Below are 25,084 nucleotides of genomic sequence, written 5' to 3' on the forward strand. Positions count from 1 at the left end.
GCTCAGGGGTTGGGGATTTAGCTCAGCGATAGAGCACTTGCCTAGCAAGCGCAAGGCCCTGGGTTCGGTCCCCAGCTCCGAAAAAAAGAAAAAAAAAAAAAAAAAGATGCTCAAATTCAAACCACTGAAGAAATGAACAGAAACTGCAAAGGGGGCCCATCTGTCTACCCTCTTCTTACAGCCTGAAACCTCACCACAAGGGTGGAAGCTGGGGCTGGCAGAATTCTAGACCCCACTCAGATTTACTGCAGCACAGATGATGTGTTAACAGGGCCCTCAGCGACTGAGGATACTGTAAAACTGAGGAACACTAACCTTAAAACTTTCACTAAAAGCCAAATGTGGAGGGTGCAACCCCAGCACTTGGCAGGCTGAGATGGCCAAGACTTGGAGGGGAGACTACACAGTGAGTTTTACCCTAGCCTGCACTACACGGCAAACCCCATCTCCTCAAACTAAAATAAGTAAGGAAAACCTTCCATTAAGCAAGCTTCAGAGATAAACAGTATCACAACTCAAGGGGCCAGCTCTTCGGCACTCTTGGCCTCTTCTGATGCTTCATTGGTGAACTGGATTGGCAGAGAGCAGAGCAGTCCACAACCCACTGAGGACCTGGTCTTTGTGCAATGGCTAGAGAACACTGTCACCTCCATTACGAAAGTTTTAGGGCCCTCTTGAAGCTAAAGAACAGGCCAAGAACTAAACAACCTTGGCTTTGTTTATGTTGACATGAAGTCTGATAGTCACCCAGGCCTCAAACCTTATGGGGCTTAGAATCACCACACTAATGTCCATTAAATGTCTATTAAGCCCAAGGCCTTCACTACCCATCAGAAAGAGCCCCAACCCCTTGAGACCCTTCAGAAAATTGAATATTACTTTTGGAAAATCTCTTCTGTTTTGTTTGGCTCAGGAAAAGCAATACAGTCATTGGAATACACCACTCTAAACCCAAAAGGAAGAAGACACGAACTTTGAATCAAGTCTATAATTTGAGATGAGCAAGTAAATACAAATGCCAGAAGGCAAACATTAGATGTGTAAAATACTAGCGTGACGGCAACATGCTGAAAGCGACGTACAAGTCTCTCTCCAAGGAGAGACAGCAGGACAGATGTTCTGCCGTGGCTGACGATTGAGTTGTGTTAGTGTCTCCCTCCATAATGCACATTTCCTAAAGGGTTTCCACAGAAGGGCGCCCTTGCATTTGTTTCTCTGGTAAATGTGAGGGACACAAAACAGGAAGCATATCTTTATCAAAGGCAGGAAGAAAAACAATAAAATTCTTGGAGCACTCATTGTCGCTCGGGTAATTTCTGTCTTTAAACATCAAGTTATGAACAACAATCGCTGAACAGCTGTGGAAATATACAATACAGAAAGCAGGCATTTCCAGTGATCAGACGGCTAGAAGTCACAAAGTTTACTTCTTTTATTATCTAATGAAGTCAGAAGTATTGCACTGTTTATTTTATAGCAGGGACTCTGAGGCTCAGAAAGCCTGAGCAGCTTGCTGGGGATCACACACAGAAAAAGTGCTAGGGCCCAGAAGTCAAGCAGGGGGTGCCTGAAGACAAGAGTCTCCCCATCACTGAGACTGGTCTAGCTTTCTATACCAATTCTGTCAGAAAAGCACTGGGGGAGAGGGGGAGGAGCTAGGGAGAGGGAAAAGAAAAAGGAAGCAGGGGAGTGGAGAGAAGGAAGAAGAGAGAGAGAGAGAGAGAGAGAGAGAGAGAGAGAGAGAGAGAGCGAGCGCGCAGAGAGGTGCAGAAGAGAATAAGGAAGAGGGAGAGAACTCCCTACTGAGAGAATGTTCTGTTCTTTGGGGCTATGGAGCAGCCTTCACTGATCTCACCAACCCCATGGAGGAAATTCTTCTGGTTCTCACACTATAAACTCCCTCAAAGGCTGAGGGCCTGAGATAACTTGCCTGGGGTGTTTTCTAGGACTCTGAGCTGGCCTTGGCCTCCACTGTAAATTCCACGCTGTTCCTATTAGCTCATTTTGCCTTCTTAGTGTTCAGTCTGGTGGGTGGGGCTGACAGAAATAGATTAAATCCATGAGGGAGTTTTTCTTTAAAGGGTTTCCGGGAGAGATGATGTGATATTCATTACTAGATGAATGGAAATCTTAGGGATGTTTTTAATCAAATGAAAATCAAGAAAAGGCCTTAGTGTTGATTCATTTAGTTATGAGGGAAAGCAGTGAGCTGCTGGGAGACCTGCTAGTCACTTCCAAAGCTCAGTCTAGCAATCAACTAGAGAACAGAGAGAAAGAAAGACAGGAAGCAGTTGGCGGTTGCCCAGGACTGATGGGAAGAACCGACTGAAGGACAATGGTTTCTTCTATGGATGATAAAAAACACTTTGAGCAGTTTCTAATGAGAGCTCTGACAACACTAGATACACTAAGTATCACATTTTAAGTGGGCAGACTCGTGATGTGCAGACTGAGTCTCAATAAAAGAGAACAAGCCATGAGAACCACAGAGATGAAGGAAACTGACATCTTATAAATGTCATATATTATTATTTAAATATTTACTACTATGTTAAAAGCAAGAATGTTTTGCCTTCGGGTATGAATATCATGCACATGCCTGGTGCCAGAGGAGGACGGAAGAGGGGGTTGGATCCCCTGGAACTGGAGTTAGAGATGTGAGACACCACACGAGTGCTGGGAATTGGCCTTCTATCAGAGCAGCCAACGCTCCAGCCACCTTTCCATCTCTCCAACCCCCTGAACTGAACATCTCTACCTTGAAATACATTCTGGTAAACCTTATGAAATATTTTTTTAAAAGTTTCAAAAAGTAATTGAGGTGAAATGACAAAGGTACAGATCCTCAAATTTAGGTGACAATAATCACTGTGGCATTGAAATAGAAAGTTTAAGAAAAAAAAGCCACTTCAGGATCTTCCCACAATTTTAAAAAATTACCCACAGGTGGCAGTGGTGGGGCTTCCCTATAATCCCAGTACTCAAGAGGCAGAGGCAGGCAGATCTGAGCTAGAGGCCAGCCTGGTCTACAGAAGAAGTTCCAGGAGAGAGAGAAAGAGAGAGAGAGAGGAAGAGAGAGAGAGAGAGAGAGAGAGAGAGAGAGAGAGAGAGGGGAAGGAGGAGGAGGAAGAAGAGGGGGAGGAGGAAGAAGAGGAGGAGAGGGGACAGGGGACAGGGGACGAGGGAGGAGAGGGAGGCTGCTGAGTCCTACAGGCTGTCAAAGAAAATAAAAAAGAAACTTCAAATAGGGGGCACACGCTATGAGCATCACTAACTGACAGCTGTCAAGGCCAGAACCTCGCCAACAGGGAATGATAATACCTGGACGAGATCCTTCCTTCCAACAAGCATGGCAGAAGTAGCATTCTTCTGACACGTCTCCTGAGTATCGTTCACATTCAATCTGAAATTAAAACAGAAAAGACTAAGAAGGTTTCTACTCGAATTTCCCAAGAATTCCTCCTGATTTAACAGCCTAGAAAGTGCCTCTTTGGTTGTCACTCACGACACCTCCTCTGACAGGGAGGGAAGGGTTAATTAGATCTGGTGCTATAGGGCTGTGGGTTCCCCCCTGGGGGACCAGAAACACCCACCACTTTCAGGAGGTGGCAATAAGAAAAATACTAATTAGCTACCAGCCTTTCTGTTGAGTTCACAAGGTCTGGGATTTAAATATGTGCAAACCAACTGTGATTTCCATCAGAAAAGTATTGTGCTGGGAGTATTCTGTTATGTGTTCAAGGACCTGGAGGACCTACAGGCCAGCCTCCACTCCCTACTGTCTTTCAATACGAGAAGGATTTAACAATACAAGAAGGGTCTAAGTCCAGGCTTGCTGGACCCTGAGCATCGGAGGAGACCATTTATGGGCCGAGGTCATGCTTTCAGTCAGGTGAGAGCCTGTACCTGACCTGCAGAGACAGTGAGGTAGGAAATGAAGCCACAGTCTGGTAATTTGTGAGTCACCAACAGAAAGCTAACACACCCACCGTGTTTCCCCAAATCATCCAAAGCTTTAAAAAGACCCGCAGGTCCTAAGGGACACGCTCGGTGTCATCTGTGACCTTGGACTTACATGTACAGCTCTCCCAGGGACTTGTGAACAGGAAGGAGGCACGAGACATCCTGGATGATGACCTTCCCAGCGGCCTTAATGGGTCGGTTGCCAGAGTCGGAGCCCTCCCGCTTACTTTTCCACCGCCTTGATTTCTAGGGGAGATGACAAGATGTGACTAATGGGGCCTCCGGAGAGTGGAAACCTACAGTTGCAGAGTACATCATATTTGGGTCATTGGTAATTTGCAGAGACTCTAAATTACATCATGCCCACAATTACATGAATCAGCATCTGTAGGAAGTAAAAGGTAACCAAAGGCCCAGAGCTCCTGACCCCAGACCCTCACAGGGAACGGAGCACCTGCTGGAGGGCCATTACGCTGGGCAGGTATTCAAAGCAGGTACTAGGAAGCCAGAATTAATTAACTTAAAAACAGCAGGTAAAGAAGTTAGTAAAGACCCCCCACAAATGGGATGGGGGGGCTTTAGGGTGTTCAGTACTAGGTTTAAAGTTCTTGCCTGAAACGATTCAAAGACTTTTTTTTTTCTTCGTAGACAGTTCAGGAGGGTTTGTTGGTATTTTAATTCAGACACGACAGTGTGGGCTCTGCAAACTTTAACGTATGAAGACAGAGACACTTGGCAGCATAAGAATTGCCTTGTTTTTGGAGCAGGCCTGAATTATTTCTACAAGCGGTCATTTCTGAAGGTCAAAGACACTTAGTTGGGGAAACTGAGTAAAAGACATGGGAGACCATGGGCACGTTTCGGCTCCCAGAGCTGTCCCGGGAAGTGGCTGTGAGGAATGAGAAATGTCCTGGGAAACGGAAAGTAACAGTGTCGTCCTATCTGGTATCTTCAAAAGGACAACCAGTCATGGGAGCAATGTCCTATTTTATTTCCAAAAGTTGAAAGAGGTCACCAAAGTCACTTGACTGAGTAAGGGAGCAGCACATTTATTAACAGGAGAGGCATAAGGACCAATTAAAAAGGGGCTTACAATCTGACAGCAGAAAACTAAGGTACAAGCGTTCTGGCTTAATATGGCCATAGGCAATTTAACCCTAGTTAATCACTTGCTGTGGATTTAGTCTCATGCCCGGCAACCTTCCTTTTGCTTCTTGGTAACCTGTGGCTATCCAATCTCATGAGGTCAGTAAGGGTAGAGTGAGAAGACAAGAGATGCAGACTGCATCAGCCTAACACTGCAACCTGAAACACTGCAGGCACTGTGAGTGCGTGGTCGGGAGCCATCGGCATCTACCTTTCCACTCCTGGGTTTGGTATAACTACTCCTTCAAGAATCCATGTCTAGGGGTTGGGGATTTAGCTCAGTGGTAGAGCGCTTGCCTAGCAAGCGCAAGGCCCTGGGTTCGGTCCCCAGCTCCGAAAAAAAGAAAAGGAAAAAAAAAAAAAGATTCCATGTCTAAATCCAGGCATTTAGCCCAACGCTCCAAGTGTCCGCTGTGTCGACTTCCCGTATTAGTCACTATGTCTTGGGGCCTACTAAGTGCGGACCAGCTGGGTTCCAGACAGGGAAGTGAAGCAGGTCAGCTGAAGTGTCTATGGATTGCTCATCATAATCTATCACTATCAGTTTGGAGCAGGATCCAAACGCTCTTTAGAAGTGGTTCTATCACTACTTGTTAATTATCCACACCTTTTGATTCTTCAAAGCAAGGGGGTGGGGGAGCCATGACCTGCCATTACAGGGTAAGCCTCTAGTCTCCTACAGGCCCTGATTTCTTGAAGAAGAACGACTATGTCCATACTCCAGAACTATCCTTTTATCCAGTTGGGGTCACTCATGTAAGGGAAGGACATGTCAGAGTGGGCTGGAGCCAGGCAGTGTTAACTGAGACAAGACAGAGGTAGCCACAGGAGCATGCGAGATGGGGGTAACAAGTGTATGGCTATCCTACAGAGCAGCACAAAATGCTTAATTAGCTGGAAACGCTGCACCCGCAGCTCCCTCCTAATTGACCATTTTAAATGAGATTTAGAATGCTGGATTTAAAAAAACAAACAAACAAACAAACAAACAAACAAACAAAAATCTCTGAGTATGTGGGATAGTTTAGTGGTGGCTGATAGTTACTGCCAAGCCTGACAACCTAGGTTTGATCCCCAGAACCTATTTAGTGGAAAGAGAAAACTGACCCTCACAGGTTGTCCTCTGACCCTGCAAGAGTGATGTATTTATACACCTAAGTGTAAAAAGCTTCCCTTTTAATTTTTATGCCAACAAGATCCCATCTGGAAGGGAATAAGATCATTTAGTGTATCTTCTGAGTTGGACAGAAGGCTTCTAAACCACTGTGAACATGAAGTCACTGTGGCTCTTTAGCACAAAAAGAAAAAAAGGTAAGCACCTGAACAGTTTAGCAACTCACAAAAGCTCATCTAATTATACAGTGGAAAGAAATGGAGACCTTGGGAAGGGCGGATGGGACCTGCTAGCTCTTAGAGTACACTCAAAATAGCCATGCTTTCCTGACTTCAAAAGCAAACCTAACAAAAGCATTTTCCTAATTATATGAAGGCTCGAGTGCCAGGAGTAGCTCATTTGCAAGGAGACTAGCTCACTCGGCAACAGACATTGGAACGAGTCCAAGTGTCCTGATATTTGATTTGAGATTGAAAGATTTCCCTGGCATTACTGTGTTAGGACTTGTTCTGGACTGTCCATGCTGAGCCAGCAGGGGCCTCACTGCAGCTCCATGGGAAAGGGGCATAACCTCCATTTTGTAAGTGGAGAAGTGAACCCTATACAAGGTCACGGTTGTGGAGCTGAAATTTTAAAAGGTCTATCAAGCTATCATGCTTGTGTGTGTGTGTGTGTGTGTGTGTTGTATGCATATGCATGCAGAAGTCAACTTCTGGTGTCTTCCTCAATTATACCATTGAGAGATTGGACACAGACTCTCTCACTGAACCTGGAACTCACAAGATTGGGCTAGCCTGTCTCTGCCCAACTCCAGTACGAAGGCTACAGACACTGGCCTGATCACTAGGCCTGGCTTTTATATTGGCACTAGGGATCTAACACAGGTCGTCATGCTTGTGTGGCAGGCACTTTACCACCTAAGCCATATATCCTACCCCAGTTAAGCCCATTTTCAGTAATGAATGTAATTTTAAGAATCAATAAAGAAAGAAATTAAGTCCTAACTAATGTTCCAGTAAATGTGTAAGTAGTGTGACCTGTCTCTAAGCAGATCAGTCAGTATCTTACTGAAACGACACTTAGTTCTGGTGATGCTGACCCTAACGCACGTGTAAGTAGTGTGATCTGTCTCTAAGCAGGTCAGTCAGTATCTTACTGAAACGACACTTGGTTCTGGTGATGCTGACCCTAACGCATCCTTCTGTAATTACTTTTCCTGTTACTTCTCTCTCAAGCATGGTGAGTACATTCTGCTAACCCAGGGTAGTTTGCTGCAGACCTGATTGTCCTTAATATTTTGCAGGCACTCCAGGAGTCCCTGTTGTTGGTACAGCTGTTAACAGAAGTACTTACCAGGATTTCTATTGGGAGTCTTTAGTTTTAAGAGAAGAGTGACACAGTTTTCCCAGGAGTGAGCCAGATTCAGACAAGGACATTGGGTTTCCAGCTGGGCTTGAGAATGTGTGCTGCGTGCGTGTGTGTGTGTGTGGATGTGTCTGTGAATGTGACCTCTTGTGAGTTTATTAAGATTAGGCATCTAGAAAAAGTCAGAGTCCAAAGAGATGTCTTAAGACTCTCATCCCATTTGCAGACAATCCCAATTGCAGGGTTACGGAGATCAGTAAAACAAACAAATTTGAGCTGCCAATTCCTTGAAAACAGAAAGGCAGTGGTATTCAGCAACCTTCTGCAATTATCCCTCATTGAATTATGGAAATTGGTCTGTATTTCCTGGGATTGTGTGAGACAACAAACTTCCAGGAATTTCCATCTGATATGTACTGGGTGTCTACAAGACAACTGTGGAACTTCCCACAGCTGCCTCAGCCTGCAGTGGAGGAGAAGATATGATAAATTTTTAAACAGATGTGAGCTGGGGCCTTCGCTCCTAGATGTCCCTGATGAGAAGATGAATAATTTTTTTCAAAGAGTTTCCTTTAACTTTGGGTAATAAGAAACATTCCTATCCCATCTGTTTTCCCTAAACCTAACTTTCTCCTTAATATGTTGAAATACTTTAGGGGTCTCTGCTGTCTGTACAGCTGTCAAGTAACACTGCCAGGTTTCTCTTAGGATTCTCTGCTTGTGGAGAACACAGAGATACAAGGCTGAGGTGGCTACTCTGTCCAGGTCAGGGAAGGGCACTATGGTCTAAAACTTTGCCCCTTGCCCTCCTGCACTGCTCCAGTCCCATTCTGATAGGTCCCAAGGTGGATTCCTTTCTGTACTGATAAATGGGTACCTCTGGGAGGCAAGGTCTTTCAGTGCTCCATCAACAGAGAATGCCCTTCCTCACAGATGCCATGGGAAGAGACTGAGGGGAGAGAAATAAAGCAAGGCAGACAGGTTATTGCATGATGAGCTCTGGGAGAGCCCTGTGAACATCCTGGGGAGGTGGTTATGGAGGATGGCAAAGAGGACAGGGAAGAGGGGGCTGGGTGGAGGGAGCCACTAAGTGACAAACACTAGCCAGCTCGTGCCTGCCCACTACTGTTACTGCTACAATCGGAGGCAACATCAATGCCAGTAAATGGGTTAAATGTAAAATCAGCCCAAGAATAAGCCACCGACCGCTTGCTTCGCAGCAACCCCATCGACAATGCATAATCAGCAGAGTGGGCAGGAAGCCAAATGAGCTCCTATTTGAAGAGCGGTGGGAAATGGGCTTCTAGAAACCAGTGAAACTCAGCAAGTGAGTCGGATGGAAGCAGCCTTTTGAGGAAAAGAGGCCACGCTGGTGGCTTGACCTGCAAGCTGCTGATAAGTGGTTCTCGCCCCTTAGGCTCCTGGTTTCAACTGGTTTTTATAGGGAATGGGTGTTGGTCTGTTGTTCTAAACATTCTTTATAGCAAATAAAATCGAGGCTGCTTTGAGGATACCTTGGCACTATGAAAACATGAAGGGCCAGGAGAGGAAGACAGAGGAGGGGAGATGGCCAATAGGAATGAGTAGGAAAAGGAGGAAGGAAACAGAATGTCCATAGCAAATTTTATTATGAATGCAAAATACTAGGGTAAGAAGAAAAATTTGCTCCAAAAAATACCCAAAGGATAAAACCAGCTCATGTAGCCAATGAAACAAGTAGGTCTTCCCTCTCTGCATCAGCCCAAGACTGTAAAACAGAGACTAAAGTCAAAGTCTCTTCTCTCTTCCTCTGCTCCCCGCCCCCATGCCAAAGGCAGGCTTTGGAAAGCTCCATGCAATTTGCAGAAGTGCCCCAAGTGGTATCAGGTGAGCTAAAGCCATTCGATCAGGTGCCTTCCAAGAACCCAGTAGTGAGTTTCATTTGCAAAGAAGCCCATTGGTGATCCTTGAGCGGTTACCCATTTCAAATACCATGACTGGCAAGGAAGCAGTCCTTGGTGCCTGCCCCCCCAGGGTGAAAAGTTTACTGCGGCTGGTCCTGAACACCAGCCAGCCTGTCATTCAGGTTCCTCAAAGCCAGGCAGGTGGCATTTTATTCTTGGGCCTCTGGTAGAGACAGGATTAGTCAAGGAGAGCATTTGCACAGCGCACAGTACCGGGAAGTCGTTAATTGCTTGTATGGACCAACGTCGCCGGGCAGAGCGAGGAGACATCTGTGCGTGAAAACGTTACACCCAGGAAGAGGAAGAAAAACACCAAGAAAATTAAAAGGGAAAATATAGAATAAAATGAAAGTTCCCCCACATCTGATGGATTTATAGGTATATACGCTGCAAAATGGGAACTGGGGTGACTGAAGAGGCTGAGCCTAATCGTGGAGGGGTCTTTGTCCCTCCCCTCCCCCAACCCACCTGCCTCAAGCCCAGCTTCAGTTTTGTTGCCCCTTAGTCACTGTCCAGGATATAAGGAGGCTGATGTCAACATGACTCTGACAAAGAAACCTAGAGGAAGGACTGAGGGACTCTGGCAGAGATAAGGTCCTGCTGCAAGTGGAGAAACAAGCCAAGAGTGTCCCCTTCACCTTGCAGGTGTGAAGAACACAGCAGAGTGCACTCTTGTTCCTACAAGGCTCTGTTCCCAGAATGGCTGGGGGGCAGCTTGGCAACTAAATGTCTGAGCACCAGGGCTGCAAAGCCATTTCCTGAACAATGCCGGGGAACATGAGGAGCTTGGCTGAGGAGGGCACTCCCTGGGCACTCCAGCGTCGGGTAGGCAGTGTGCCACACTGATCGTGGAGATCGGACCCATCCATTAATTTAAAGGCCTCTTCAGTTACTAACATGGGATCTATGTTAGTAACACAACTGAAGCAGAGACGAGAGGCTGCAAAATTTAAAAATAGGCCTATAGGTCAATGCTCAATATTTATTAGAAGATCCAGAATAAACAGTATTTCTTTGGCCAATCTGTCCTTGTGAGTATCTACTTTCTGACCTGTGGGACTTGACAGGTCTTTAGGTCACTTACACTTAAGATTTAAGTGGCAAACGTAATTTCATCCAGAGCACACTGGGTGAATGTAAACTCTACCTAAGGTGGGCAGATTAAAATCAAGAGAAATAGACCACAGTGCGCAGGCGGCTGCACGAGACTCTGCAACCCCAATGCACTTGCTCCGTGCTAGGCCTTAGCACAGGCCCATCTCAGTCCCTCTGCCTCCCGCACGGAATACTCTCAGGGGCAGAGGTCTAAGAGGATATACAAGTGCACACGAGAAAAACGTGGACACAGAAAATTTCAGTAAGCCAGAAACATTTCCAGAGCAAAAGAGGTAATATGCAAGCATTTCTCCTTAGGAGAAAACAGTCTCAAGGATCATCAACCTCCATAAGGAGGATGAGGCCACAAATGGAAGAGAGGGAGGGTTTCCACTGCCTCAGTAGCCCTGCTCTATATAGACAGAATAATGCATGAATAAGCCTCAGGGAGAGAGAAGTTATTTCAGATTAATCACAAAACAACTGTCACTTGTTTTAGACATCTCAAATACATTGAACCACATGAAACTTTTAGATCAAAAGTGGTTAAATATAAGTAAATGCCCACAATTTACCTCCACAATTATTATATGGCACTCTTTAAAACGTGTCTTCCCTCCCCAGGGCTCCTGAAGGTCTTAGAGTTAGTTCTGCTTCTTGACTTGGGTGCATGTTCATTCTCTAAGCTACTCATTTACGACCAGCTAATGTCACTGCATATGGTAAACTGCATATGGTATAGATCAATGCAAAGGCTTCATGCTACACCACGATTTTAAAAAAGTGCTTCCCATTTTATTTGGTTGCTATGTAAAATAAACCTTAAAGGCTACTTTCTATGTCAGAGCAGACGACTAGATCTGCCCATTTCCTGTGGAGAGGCAACACTCTACGAGCTGCCCCACACTGAAATCTCACAGTCCTTTCTAGCTGCTGGTATGGTCAGCGCATGCTCTCTTGGTGCTTCTTCATGAACATGGAGCAGGTGGTGAAAGGGGCCAGACCATTGTAACCATGAATGCAGGCATCACTGGTGCCTGTCTCGGAAGCACAGGCACTCTGACTACGGATGGGCTTTACATGAGCACAAAGTCAAATACGTACATAGTCTGTTTTAGCCAATCAAATTGCAAGCATGGATGGCAGCGCATGCCATGAATCAAAGGGGCATCCAGAACTGCCTCTGACTCCCGGATCTCTTCAAACTGGCCCTGATACTAAATAAAACCCTCCTAACCGTAAGTTTACGCGACCTTTATGTCAACTAACTGCTCGAACTCTCAAATCTTCTACCCACGTAATAGCTGCCTTGCACAAAAAAAAGGAGAAACTAATGTTTTAATGTAAATGACTTCGGGGAGATACAGTCTGCTGGGTGCTTGAGGGAGGTCTGTGACAGAAAGGGACAGGACTCCATCCAGGAGCTGGGGAGAGGGAATGTGGAGGGCTGAAGGCACGCATGAAGTCAGCTAGCTCCATATCTCTGTCCAGATGGCTTTGCCCAAGATCGGTCTATCCCAAATGCCAGCTGCTGCCTGTGATTTCAGCCACATAAGCCCTGAGACTAGTCAGAGCTGGCCAGCCATCAGTGCGAGCTGAAGGAGACTCGGCTGCAACACATGTGAAGACACTTGCAATGCCTGATGGAAAAACTATTTTTTTGTATTTTAAAGCAAATTTTAATTACTGACAGTCATTATTCCTGTTTTCAGGGAAACAGTGAAGAATTCTTAGGACCAAATTTACACAGTAGGTCAGCAGAAATACTGACTGTTTGGACTGTCAGTGTGGAGGCCTGGCTGTTGGCTTGACAACAAACAGACTTCTAGTGTTCCCCAGTTCTGCAGGGTCCTTCCAGCTCAATGCTAAGTACTGTAGGGTCACTGCATCCCTTAAGAACCCCAGAAAAGCTGGGCAGGGTGGTGCACACCTTTACTCCCAGCGTTTAGGAGGCAGGGGCAGGTGGATCTCTATGAGTTCCAAGCCAACCAAGATTACATAGTGAGATCCCATGTTTTAAAAAAAAGGGCAAGTTCAGATTGTTTTTGTACCAAGTGATCTATTCAATGAGACCTTCAAGTGTAGACTTAAGAACAAGTGGGAAGCCTTCTAGAGATCAACTTCACCCACAACTACAAAGTCCCCTCTCCATCAGGGACCCACCTTCAGAGTGACTCTCGGTGCATTCACAGGCACTGGGAGATCACAGGAGACCCAAAGTTAAGTATTCTACTTGAAACATGCAAACAATTCAACTACTGGGAGGGATTGCCAGGACAGATTTTAAGTGGAGAGCAAGCTGTACTTCATAGTGCAGTATAAGAACTAACCACTTCTACACCATCGTTTACAGTAGTGCAAACCAACTGAGAGCATCAGAACAATGACCGTTCCTGCATAAACTAGGAATGAACGTGAGAGACCACAGAGGATTACTAACCTAACCACTGTGTGTGGCTCAGGACACAAGAATGCAGAAGGGGTAAGAATTAAGGGCAATGGCTCAGACACGCACCCGTTCCTTGTAGTAGAAGGAGCTGATGGAGACCTGCTCTTTCTCACTGCGAGTTGGGCTCCCACTGTACAAACGCAGGTTCCCAGGGGCCTCGGTGCGGATCTTCATCGGTGCAATCAAGCCAGTGTGATAAGCAGACAGGGCTGAGAGAGACCTGTGGTTGGAATGAGAATTATCCATACTGACTGTACTCTCTATACTCGAGTATCTTCTTAGCACTCAATGAAACTGAGAACATGGACATGGAAAGAAAAGGGGAACCCAACACACACACACACACACACACACACACACACACACACACACACACGTAAAAATCATCTGAAAGACCAGGGCAGTCTGAGTAATTAAGGGAAGGCCTGTCTCAAAAATTTAAAAAAAAAAAAAAAGATTGAATAATTTAGGAACAAATATACAAGACAATGAAAAAAAATACAAGACAATGGAGAAACACTATACAAGGGCATGAAAAGATTCTACACTGTTAAAAACATCAGATTTCTCTCAACAGATGCACAGAGCCAGTGTGACTGCAATCACAACGTAAGTAGGCAATGCAGACACCAGCAAGCTGACATAATTTTACAGAGGTGGAAAGGTCTAGAATAGCCTTCGAGACCCTGTATCACCAAGCATCAAGACTTACTAGAGAAGGCTGTATTCTGAGTGACAAGACATGGGGAGGGATGTATAGATCAAAAGAATAACTAGGCTATGGAAACAGATGGCCAATTTTCATCCAAGAAGGATGGCAGGCTGCATAAATGGTGCTAGAACAACTGTTTATTTCTATTAAATAAAACAAATGTCCTTACACTATGCCATAAACAGCAAAGAGACCAAAATGGACCAAGGACCTTAAACGAGGAGTTTATAGACTCTCGGAAGAAGATGCACACGGCATCTTTGTGACCTCGATGCAGGTTGAGGCTCTTTTTTTCTTTTGATACAATACAAAAATCACTAACCATAAAATTAAAAAATGATGAATTAGGCAGCATCAAAATTGAAAGCCATGTTCCCTGACATTGTTAAGGAGGGAGGAAAGCCAACCATGCATTAGGACAGAGGCAATGCATATATTCAGCAAAGGATGTGCAAACAAAATAGAGAGCGACCACAGATAAGGAGCACAGTGCAGGGCACTTGGGCAGGCACGTCACAGAAGACGACACCCAAATGTCCAGAAGCACACAGAAGCTGCTCGCAGTGTTAGTCATGGTTGTGGGAATGCAAATCAAAGCAACGAGGCAATAGTTCCCACACAGCACGGCGAAAGAAGCGGAAGACAACACAGAGGCAACACAGAGGAGCTGTGCAGGGTCAAGCCTGAGACTTTGCTGCTGAGAGGAGGAAAAAGCACCCTCGTCACTCAGCACACACCCCTCAAAGTTAAACATGCCCATCCTATGACTCAGAAGTCCTACTCCTTGGGTCAAGAAATTACTATATCCATGCAGAGAGAGAGAGAGAGAGAGAGAGAGAGAGAGAGAGAGAGAGAGAGGGAGGCTCGCATATTTCATTTTACTCTTAATAACCCCAAACAGGAAATGATCCAAGAATCTATCAACAGAAGGATGAATCACTGTTCATTATGTTCATACAATACAATTATTGATTCACGCAGCCACTCAAGTCAAGTTCAATAACATTAAGTTGAACAGAGTAAGCCAGATATAAAGCAGTTCATGCTGCATGATTCTAACTCAATGAGGTTTAAAAATAGGCAAAACTAAAAGAGGGTGACAGACGTCAGGACAGCGGTTTCTTCTGGGACTTGGCAAAGGGACCAGGAGTTTTAGAGGTCAGGACAATGTTCTGTATCTTGAACTGAGTGTTGGTCACTGAGCAGTAAACTCCAGACTTTCATACTGCCAATTACATGTCAACGAAAGACTGTTCACTGGAAAATGTCCCTACTAGACATGTGGTCCCAAATCCAGACGGGCTACTCATGGTTTCCCTTGGAGAGTGAGTATTGGGACCCTGGGCCTTTATCCTCAGTTCTCATGAGTCAAGTTTTCATTTGCTTGGACTAATGCAGAACCTGGCAACTTCCCTCTCAAGCAGTACCATCTACTCTCATGTGGACTATAGGCAGACCCTTAGTACACACCTTTAATCCCAAACAATGATCTCTAACTGAGGGACAAAGTGATGAATCAGAGAAAGATTGGAGAGAAAGGATACACCTAACTCTCGAGAGAAAGGACAGGAGAGAGGATGCAGTTTTCAAGGGACATGTTTACAGACAGGTTGCAGAGAGAACAAGCTAGACACAGGTGAGGACAGAATGAGCCAGGGAATTAGAACAGATTGCCAGACTTAGTCTGAAGCCTAGAAGAGCAATTCAGTCAGAAGCTGTGAGAAGCCAGTTTGAATCAGTCAGCTTGCAGAGGTGTTTAAGCCAGAACAGCTGAGTTGAACCAGCCAGCCAGAGATCAGAAAGAGCTAGAAAGGGTGAACTTATTCAGCAGTAAGCCTTCGAGATGACAATTACATCAGGTAAATAAAAGTTACTTTTCTACCATACAGTAGAAATAAGTTACTTTAGTTGAAGAAAAAGAAAATTTTAACTGAAGAACGAAAATGAACTTTGCAAAGAGAGACCCAGAGGTGCAGATTCCTGCCACATCTCCCAGACTCACCTAGGAGTAGGCTCTGTGGGAGACACGGCTCGGTGCATTGTCATGGGCCTTGTGAAGTACACCAGGTAACCTGACAAAGGAGACACGTGAGCACGGGGCTGTCAGTGAGCCGGACATGGGAACGCCTAAGGCGAGACTGGGTAATCCTTTTGTTCTCTGAGACAGAGCCTCACTAGGGAGGGCAAGCTGGAATGGAACTCATAGCAAGCCTCCAGCCTCATCATTCTAAGTACTGGGATTAAGGAATGAGCCTCCATGCCTGCATTGATAACTGTACTTAAAATGTACATATAAATTTGGTGGTACTAGGGATTGACATGCTCACATGATAAGCATTCTACCACCAGCTGGCAGGTTTTTTCTCTATTTCAGTATGCCTGAGGCACATCTCCATAAACTGCCAAAGCTTATGACTATACTGACCCTTAAAGGGACAAAGGTGAGGGTCTGCTAGATCCAGCAGAAGTAAAAGAATTGAGGATCTAAGCAGACACAAATTCGGATCCTCAGAGTAACCAGTTAAGCCCTGGATGATGGCAAGCATTCTGTTTTACAGAGATTATTTTACTTCTGTGTGTGTGCGGTATCTCTGTGTGTAAGCTAGTGTGTATCCAGGTGCCTGTTGACGTGAAGGAGGATGCTGGATCTCCAGGAGCTGGAGGTTCAGGTGGCTGTGAGCTGCTGTCCCCTGAAAAAGCAGCAAGTGCTCTGCCCTGCTGAGCCATCTCCTCAGGTCCCCAGTAAATACTCTTAGGCTACACTCATGGATACCAATTTAGCATTACATCATATGTTGTTCTGAGTTCTTGGGAAGTATAAAACAAACATTTTCTGGTAATAAATGCAGAATATAAGCCTTCCTTAGCTACACTCCTTCAGAGTTATGAGTCAGAGAACAACAAAGAAACCAACCTGCCCCGCAGAACCTGGCCCCAGAGGTCCTAGGAAAGGGAATGTTGGCATCCTGGTAAGAGCCGTAGGCAGTGGTCACCCGTGCAAATGTCGGTAAGGGTGGTGTGACAGAGTTTGGGAGTGCAAATGGGTTGCTAGAAGCACTGTCCTCTTGGTTCTGAAATAAAGATAAGCACACTAGAACCCGGGCTATCTTTAAGTTGGATTACAAAACAATGCTACAGTACCACAAGGGAGCCAGGGTCTCGGGGAGAAGAGGTGCAACGAGACACTAAAGCACAGGCTGGCCCAACAAGTCCATGTTCCCACCACAAAAGACTCAAGGCACGAGACAAGCTGGCGCAGGCAAGGCTCCAAACAGCTCTGGTTGCGCTTCACTTTCTGCAGGGACGTGTCCTTTAGGATCTGGAAAAGACCCAAAACCCCATCAGGGAGAGAATCAGATGTCCATATGCTTCCTGCGCTGCTATATTCTGCAAAGTGCCTGGAAGCGTGACGGCAGGGAGCCAGCACATGGCCAGGCCTGAGGCTTCTGCAGGTTCCCACAGGTGCTCAAGGGAAGAGCTTTCCCGAGTCTTAGACAGAAAAGAATGACTACTCTTTCTCTCTAGTGAGTTCTACAGTTTTCTTCCACACATGAAAAATCTTGTTGTTTTAAAAACATCGTCACTGGGCTGCAGAGAAAACTGCTTTGAGTGATATAAGCCAGGGCAAAGATTTCTATTCAGCAAAAGTTAAAACATATTGCTGTATTTTTATCCACTAAAACAGTGATATTTTAGGGTACATGCTAGAGCTATGAGAGAGGCACGTGATCTGGACCACTACTGTCACCGCCTGCATGGAGCCCAGGAGATGTGCGTCCTTCAAACTCACAGCTGCAGCACAAAGAAAACCCATAGCTGTATAGAAGGCTTGGTATCAGGAGTAAAAAGTGTAAAATTTCATGTAGCCCAGGTTGGCCTCAAACTTGCTATGTAGCTAAAGATAACCTTGAACTCCTGATCCTCCTGCCTCCCATTCGAGGCGCTAGGATTATAGGACTGTACTATGTCTGGCTCATTTTTACTAATTATATGTTGACATGAGAATATTTTTTAAATGTGCCAGGTTAAATAAAAGTACTATTAAAATTAATTTGTCTTAAAATTATTTTATGCACACATCAATTTCTGAATCCGTAGGGCTCATTTTCTGACATATTTAAATGAGTATACATATATTTTTTTTCCTAACTATCAAATATCTTGCTTCAAAATAAATCTTGCCATATATCTTGCCTGGAAGTAAGAGACATTCTTTCTAGATGAGTGAAATTGCTTTTGCAGAGTTCTTCTTCTTCTTTTTTTTTTTTTTTCTGGAGCTGAGGACCGAACCCAGGGCCTTGTGCTTGCTAGGCAAGCACTCTACCACTGAGCTAAATCCCCAACCCTGCTTTGCAGAGTTCTTAATCTCAGACTAATGCAAAACTCTAAATTCACAAACTCTAAAGCTATGAATTATAGTTCATATCTTTGTGAGCAATATTTATGAAATCCTTCATATCTAACACTTATAGAAGTCTTTTTGAAAAAAACGCCAAGTTTTATTAAATTTTCAAAGGACTTTCATACCCTCACCTCAAAAGAGCAAGTTAAGAAGCCCTCTATAGTCAAATCTCTGAGTTCGAGGACAGCCTGGTCTACAGCGCATGTTCCAGGGTCACATGGAGAAACTGTCTCAGATTACAAGAAAAAAAAAGGGAAAAGAAGCCCTGCCTTTCCGCTGTCTGCACCAAGTGCACAGCCAGGACAGTGGCTACGCAGCAGAAACTGCCGCATTCGGGAATGGGCAATGCCCATGTCTTACTGAGCCAGGTTTGTACTCAATGTCACCCTGGCCCGTTACATCCGCGAGGAGGAGAAACTAAAGCTGAGAACCCAGCCTTACCTTCAGCAGCTTGGCCTTCACGGCAGACGTGATGGTGGTGGGGTTAATGAACTGGAAAGAAGGAGCAGCGTTGTTGGGGTACTGTGCTGGGAAAGTCACCAGCATCTTCACACGGTGGTTGCTACAATGCACAGACACCGTGCAGCTCCGGTCGGCAGCATCCATCTGCAAGACAAGTACAAGGCGCTTTCAAGACGAACAGTGGACGTCTTCAGATGCAAGGGGGCTTCTACCTTATCATACTGTGCTGCATTTTATTTGCAGTGCTGAGCCTCAAAGCTGGCTTTGAATAGACAAGACAAGTCCTCTCCCTGTGGGTCACACCTCAGCAAGACACAGATAGATTTTAGCAATCAACACAAATTCCCATGTTTCTAGTAACTGAGTGAAAGGGGAACGCCTGGAAAGATAAATGAGTTTGAAAGATAATTCATTTTCAGAACAGATTTTTTTTAAGTTTCAGTACTGATTTAAATATATATCTAATATACGTATGTTTAAAATATGATATATATGTATGATTTTTTAATTTTATATGTATGGGTATGTCTGTATACCGCCTATGTGTCTGGTGCCTTTGGAAGGCAGAAGAAGGCATTGGATATTGGATTCCCTGGAGTTATGGAGGTTGTGAGCGATCACGTGGGTGCTGGACTAGAACCTGGAACCTCTAGAAGAACAGAAGGTGCTCTTATTCAGAGAGCTATCTCTCCGGCCCCAAATCAAAATACTTTATCTTTAAAAAAGCATCTCAAATTTGCAATATTGACTAAAACTTGTATACTTATTTTGCGATAAAAAAAAATAAAGCAAGAAGTTTAAGGACCTTACCTTAAATAGAACTCCTGAGAGAATGTATAGACAGAAAATAAAATAGCGACTCTTCGAGGCCAGGGTCAGTGGGGGTGCAGGGTGGGGTGGGAGCTGGGGCAATGGAGAGTAACTGCTAACAGGTACAGATGTTCTTTCTAAATTCTTTCGATCTGCATGAATGCATGCCTCACGCCTGCAGTATCCAGAGAGGCTGGGGGAGGGTCTCAGATCCCCTGAACTAGAGTTACAATTATGAGCCGCCATGTGAGTGCTGGGAATCAAACTTGGGTCCTCTGAAAGAGTGATCAGTACTCCTAATTTCTGATCTATCTCTACAGCTACATAAAGGAGTTATTTTATTTTATTTTGTTTTTTTGAGATAGGTCTTACTATGTATTTCAGGCTAGTCTGGAATTTGTTATACAGCTAAGGCTGACCTTGAACTCATGATCTTCCCTGAGTATTGAGATTATTGAAGTGATACCAAGCTTGCAGGTTACAGTGTGGTAGTTTGAATAGGTATGGCCTCCATAGATTCATGTATTTGAATGCTTGGCCCATAGGGAGTTGCACTGTTAGGAGGTGTGGCCTTGTTGGAGGAAGTGTGTCACTGTAGGGGCGGGCTTTGAGGTCTCAGAAGTTCAAGTTCTCTCCCAGCTGCCTGCAGATCAGGATGTAGAACTCTCAGCTCCTTCTCCAGCACCATGTCTGCCTGCATGCTGCCACATTTTCCACCATGACAATAATGGATTAAACCTCTGAACTGCAAACCAGCCCCAATTAAACAGTTTCCTATATAAGAGTTGCCGTGGTCACGGTATCTCTTCACAGCAGTGGAAACCCTGACTAAGACACAGAGGTTTTTTGTTGATTTCTGCTTTGTCTTTTGTTCTGGAATTAGGCAGTGGTGGAAGACGCACAACTCCCCAAATCAAGACCTTTCTGAAGCCAGACTGCCACTATTCTCACCAGACCACCACTGCTCTCACCAGACCACCACTGCTCTCACCAGACCACCACTGCTCTCACCAGACCACCACTGCACTCAACTGGGACAACAGCAGTGCAGGCTAAGCTGATACAGAGAAGCCATTAAAGTAGTCTTCCATTGTGGCCAACTAGAAAAAGCAACTGAAGTGAAGTTCAGTGAAAAGTGCCAAACCTATGGGAAATCTAAAAACCTCAACTATGCATCTAAATTGAAATATTCAAATACTATCTCTTCCTTCCAAACAGCTGCTGGCCTTTGAAGTCATTTTGTACGGTCTGGATTTCCTCATCTGTGAATCTCGGTAACTATGCACTACAAAACAGCTTTAAAGAGCAAACAAATCACAGCACTGCAGCACACATCTCCTCCACACTGAGATAACTGGGCTTCCAAACAAAGAATTTTGAAATCTGCACCTGCACACATGCACGTGTGTAAACACACGCAAATGCACGCGCGCGCACACACACACACACACACACACATATACACACACACACACACACGCAGAGTTACATGCTGAGAGCCAGGCCAATCCAAGGCTTTCAGAGGCCCTGCTGAAACACAAAAGGAACCTAGTTTTATGTCCTTGCCCAGGCGCAGACTTGGCCAGGTTTAGTCTGGGGCTGCGTTCTGAGTATCAAACAAGTTAAGGTTTTGGTTCCAGGATACTTGGCTTTCCCCTTGAAGAGACTGGAGTTATCAGCCCTAAGGCCGCTATGCCAAGCATGGGGTATCATAAGGACACTGCTGACCTGTGCTCCCTTTGTGCAACAGAACATGATGAGCATCTTGCTGACTTTATCCCACTATGTGACAGACAGCTTCTACTGACGTCATACCATGGCTCCCCTGGAAACAGTATATAAGATGTTGTCTATCTTAATAAGTTTGCCTGGCATAAGACAGCTTGGGAAAGACCTCCCGATCCCAGACTGATGTCTTCTTTATTGTCTCATCTCCTGACCTCAGTCTCCTTAGGACCCTGACACTGAAGAACAACCTTCTGGTCTCGGTCTATTGCAAGTATTAAGTGAACAAGAGGCTCTGGTCATCTTCTTACCCTGAACTCACGTGAGAGGAAACCAGCTTACCAAGGGGAGAAGGAAGAGCACAGTACAACAGCATGGAGAGAGGAGATTCAGCTCGGCCGTTAGCCGGCCCCATGTTCCTGACAGTCAGTAGGCCTTCCCAGAGCCAACGTCAAAAGTAAGGGGCTAGAGAGGTGCTACAGAGGTGCTACGGTACATGGGCTTCAAAAAATGTCTATGTTTGTAAAACTTCTATTTCTATAAAAAAAATCCCAAAACTTATGAATTAAAAAAGCAGCCCGGAGCTAGAGACAGTTCAGCAGGTAAGTGTGCTTCCTGTTCTTCCACAGGGCCAAAATTCTCAGCACCTGTGTTGGGCAGCTCCCGCAGACCCACTGCCCACGCTCCTTCACAAGCTGAGGCCTGTGCACTACTCTGCCTTACCTCCACGTTGACATTCCGGATCTGCACGTTGATCAAGGAGAACTCCTGCTGCAGAGTCTGAGGCAGGCCTAGTTGGTCTGATCTCCTCTCTTCCAGCAAACTGCTGGGAGGATCTTCCTTTATGGCTACCAGGAGAGACAGGCAGTATTGGAAAGGTTTTAGAAAAGAGTCAGTTCTGGGGGATCTGCTATGTAGGCCTGGAACACATAGTGGGGTCCCTCACCTAGGACATCAGTCACATTACCATCTTCCTCTCCGTGGCTTAAGCTGGGCTGGTGATCTGTGTCTTGAGGATGTAGGGTCTTCTCTGGTTCCGGCAAGAGAGAGATGCTCTCAATGAACTCATCTACGCCGTCCAGTATGTCATTGGCACAGAGCTGAAAGCAAGGGCAAAGGATGGGAGGAGAGTGTGCTTCAACGTTAAAGTGTTTTCTCAGTGTGAGTTTGATTGACAGCAGCACCAAAAACCAAAACAACGAAACCTAAGGATAAAGATGTAGGGCTAGACATGTAAGGGAAATGGTCACTATGTCTAGCTAGAGTTCTTTCTTAAGAACAGACATCATAAAGGACAGAGAGTAGCCAAGAACTGGTACCCTCAAATAGGCTTTACCCATCGCCAACACTCCCTGGTTGAATAAAAAGGATAACAGACTCTGTTATCATACTCTAATCTTTTTTCATCATGAAAATGCTGAGAAAAAAAAAATCTACTTAAATTCCAAGTTTTAATGAAATTGTTCAACTCACACACACAAATACCATAACCCCAAGGATTTGGACCAAATGGTATGTTCTGGAAAAAAAGATTTAAAAGGTGCTAAGGTAATGGGACTTGACCAAAATGCTCAGGTGAGTTTAAACGAAGCAGTGCTGTAAACTGTGCCCAGCATTTCCCGTCAGTCCTGGGGGAGCTGGTGTGAAAATGCTCTCAATGCTGTTGGATATGAAACGCCAGTGAGTTGTGCGGTGATCCAGCCATTGGATGAGAACAGACTGTCCCTTGACAGTTCACAGCGACACACCAGTGCCACTCCATTTATGAAAGAAACAAGTGCTCACACATAAGAGTGCTGGGAGGAGCTTCATAGAGAAGGCGGTACTGACGAGTGAACATGCTCTGACCATCTGCAGAGCATGCTTCTCAATCCATCGGGAAGAGAAAGAAATGAAAGGCTAAATCATTTGCTCACTGTGGTATCCATCCTGTCCAATGCTAGGACAAGAGGAAAAAAATAGATCCTTTAGCCTTAAAGTGAGGACTTCTTTGGTTCTGAAAGACCACCAAGCCAGTGTGGCATACACAGGCCATCAGTCCAGCACAAGCACATGTTAAATGTCAGCAAATATTCTCTAATCTCTTCAATCAGTTGGTTAAATTTCCAGTGTATCCACTTACTATTTCTCTATAATATCACTGAATTACATACCCTCTGCATTTGATAATCCACTCGCCACATTCTCAAGGTCTGATCCCGGGACCATGTAACCAGTTGATAGTCCTTGGACCCTAGAAATCACCAAATTAAAAAAAAAATCATCTGAACCAATATTGTTGGTTTCACAGAAGTCAAAGATCTTGAACCAGACCAATGACTGACTGCAGTAGACATGTAAGTAACGATGTGTGGACAGAGTGTATACTGTGGGACACAGTGGGACACACTACAGCTCCCATGCTGAGATGTTTTCTATGCTTTGTTTGGTTTGATTTTGTTTTTTGTTTTTTTTTGTCTGTCTGCTTTTGTTGTTTTTATTTTAGACAGGAGGTTGCAAGGGCAGAAGGTAAATTTGAGGGTACAGGGAGCAAAGTAGGACTGGGGTTCATGATGTGAAACTCACAAACAGTGGCATGAATAAGATTATCTAGCTTTACAGAGCTCACAGTCCAATGGTGGGAAGAGACCAGCAGATAAACATATAATAAAACCCTGAGAGATAAGAGTGGAGACTGCTGAGAGAGCCATCTTTAGCTAGGACTCCCTGAGGAAGTCCCAGAGAGTAGAAATAATGAAGTGAAAAAATAACCAGTAAATTAGCAGACGAGAATGACGCTAAGACAATGTCACCTAAACTTTCACCTCTGAAAATGTGCTCCCGAGGAGCTGGCAGGGATGCAACTTTCTGTAAAAATAAACTGTGTTCTATGCATCATGGAATCTTATTGTTCAAAACAATTTTTTGGTAAGTGATACCAAAAAATAATTATTTACTTTATGAAGTAAATAATCAGCCTTTCAGTCCTCTTAGTCAGCTGAATCATATTTTTTAGATATTGGATTTAGTCAAAGGGATGACTCGAAAGTTTGGGGTGCTTCATGGGACAGCTTATAAAGCCTGAGGAGGCTGGGGTAACTACAGAGCATCTGGGCTCTCCTAACGGCCAACTTCACACAACGAAGAATTTAGAACACATTTCACTCGATTCCCTCAATTCATAGATGGGGAAACTGAGGCAACAGACAACATGATCTGTACACAGTAACAGGATAACTGGGCTTTGGCCAGGGGTGAGTCCTCCACCTAAGTCCCTTCTGGGTTTTCTTCAGTTTTTGCTCATCCTGAAGCACTCTTAACAAGGGAGCAACCTCTCTGGTCACGGCTGAATCCCACTACCTAGTCCCTTGTTCATGGGCATCAATGCTTGACCCTGCATCTATCCTCACATGCCCTGGCTTTGAGGAAAAGGTACACCTGAGTGTCCTATAAATTCAGCTCCTTCCATGCCATCCCACACACTCCCAAGGCTCCTTCTCACCCACTGACTCCCTTCACACATCTTCTTCCTGCTTTCACCAACTGTCCATTCCACCCCTTGTCTTGGAAGTAGCCAGAAGTCCCTGCTGCCTCCCTTACACCACCCAGGTAGCTGGCTTCTAGCCTCAGCCTGCTTTGGAATTTCTCTGTTAAAGATCAAACGTCTTCCTTTTTGCTCACTTACATGTTTTCCTCTCACTCTGCACTGTGATCCTTCAGCAACACCCAACCCTATGACTGCTGGGTCTTTCCCTTTTTCTTAGCTGCCACATCCTGATTCTTTCCCACAGTGACAACCAAAGCCAAAGGCATACGGTGCTCCAACAAAAGCGGGCTGAGGAGACGCGGTAGTAAAAATATACCAAAGCAACATTAGGTTGGGAAGAATTCATATTTAAACATACATTCGGAATAATTA

General features: G+C 45.0%; 1 protein-coding gene across 17 annotated transcripts in view; it reads right to left on the reverse strand.

Moving 5' to 3' along the window:
• Positions 1–25,084, reverse strand: part of Wdr59 (WD repeat domain 59) — a 71,667-nt gene that overhangs the window by 14,953 nt on the left and 31,630 nt on the right. For 6 of the 17 annotated variants that reach the window (XM_039098250.2, XM_039098252.2, XM_039098251.2 and 3 more), the window contains exons 11-21: positions 23,340–23,419; positions 22,133–22,286; positions 21,910–22,034; positions 18,631–18,795; positions 17,011–17,106; positions 16,702–16,858; positions 15,790–15,859; positions 13,142–13,295; positions 9,745–9,801; positions 4,076–4,209; positions 3,322–3,403 (exon numbers count right to left, since the gene is read on the reverse strand). In XM_039098250.2, the coding sequence (XP_038954178.1) occupies positions 3,322–3,403; positions 4,076–4,209; positions 9,745–9,801; positions 13,142–13,295; positions 15,790–15,859; positions 16,702–16,858; positions 17,011–17,106; positions 18,631–18,795; positions 21,910–22,034; positions 22,133–22,286; positions 23,340–23,419 (1,274 nt within the window). Of the gene's footprint in view, positions 1–6; positions 1,216–3,321; positions 3,404–4,075; positions 4,210–9,744; positions 10,472–13,141; positions 13,296–15,789; positions 15,860–16,701; positions 16,859–17,010; positions 17,107–18,630; positions 18,796–21,909; positions 22,035–22,132; positions 22,287–23,339; positions 23,420–25,084 lie in introns of those variants that run through there. The other 11 variants (XM_063278659.1, XM_039098254.2, XM_039098253.2 and 8 more) reach the window with 5 other exon arrangements.

The sequence above is a fragment of the Rattus norvegicus genome, chromosome 19 (assembly GCF_036323735.1).
Source record: "Rattus norvegicus strain BN/NHsdMcwi chromosome 19, GRCr8, whole genome shotgun sequence".
In the NCBI taxonomy this organism is placed as follows: domain Eukaryota; kingdom Metazoa; phylum Chordata; class Mammalia; order Rodentia; family Muridae; genus Rattus; species Rattus norvegicus.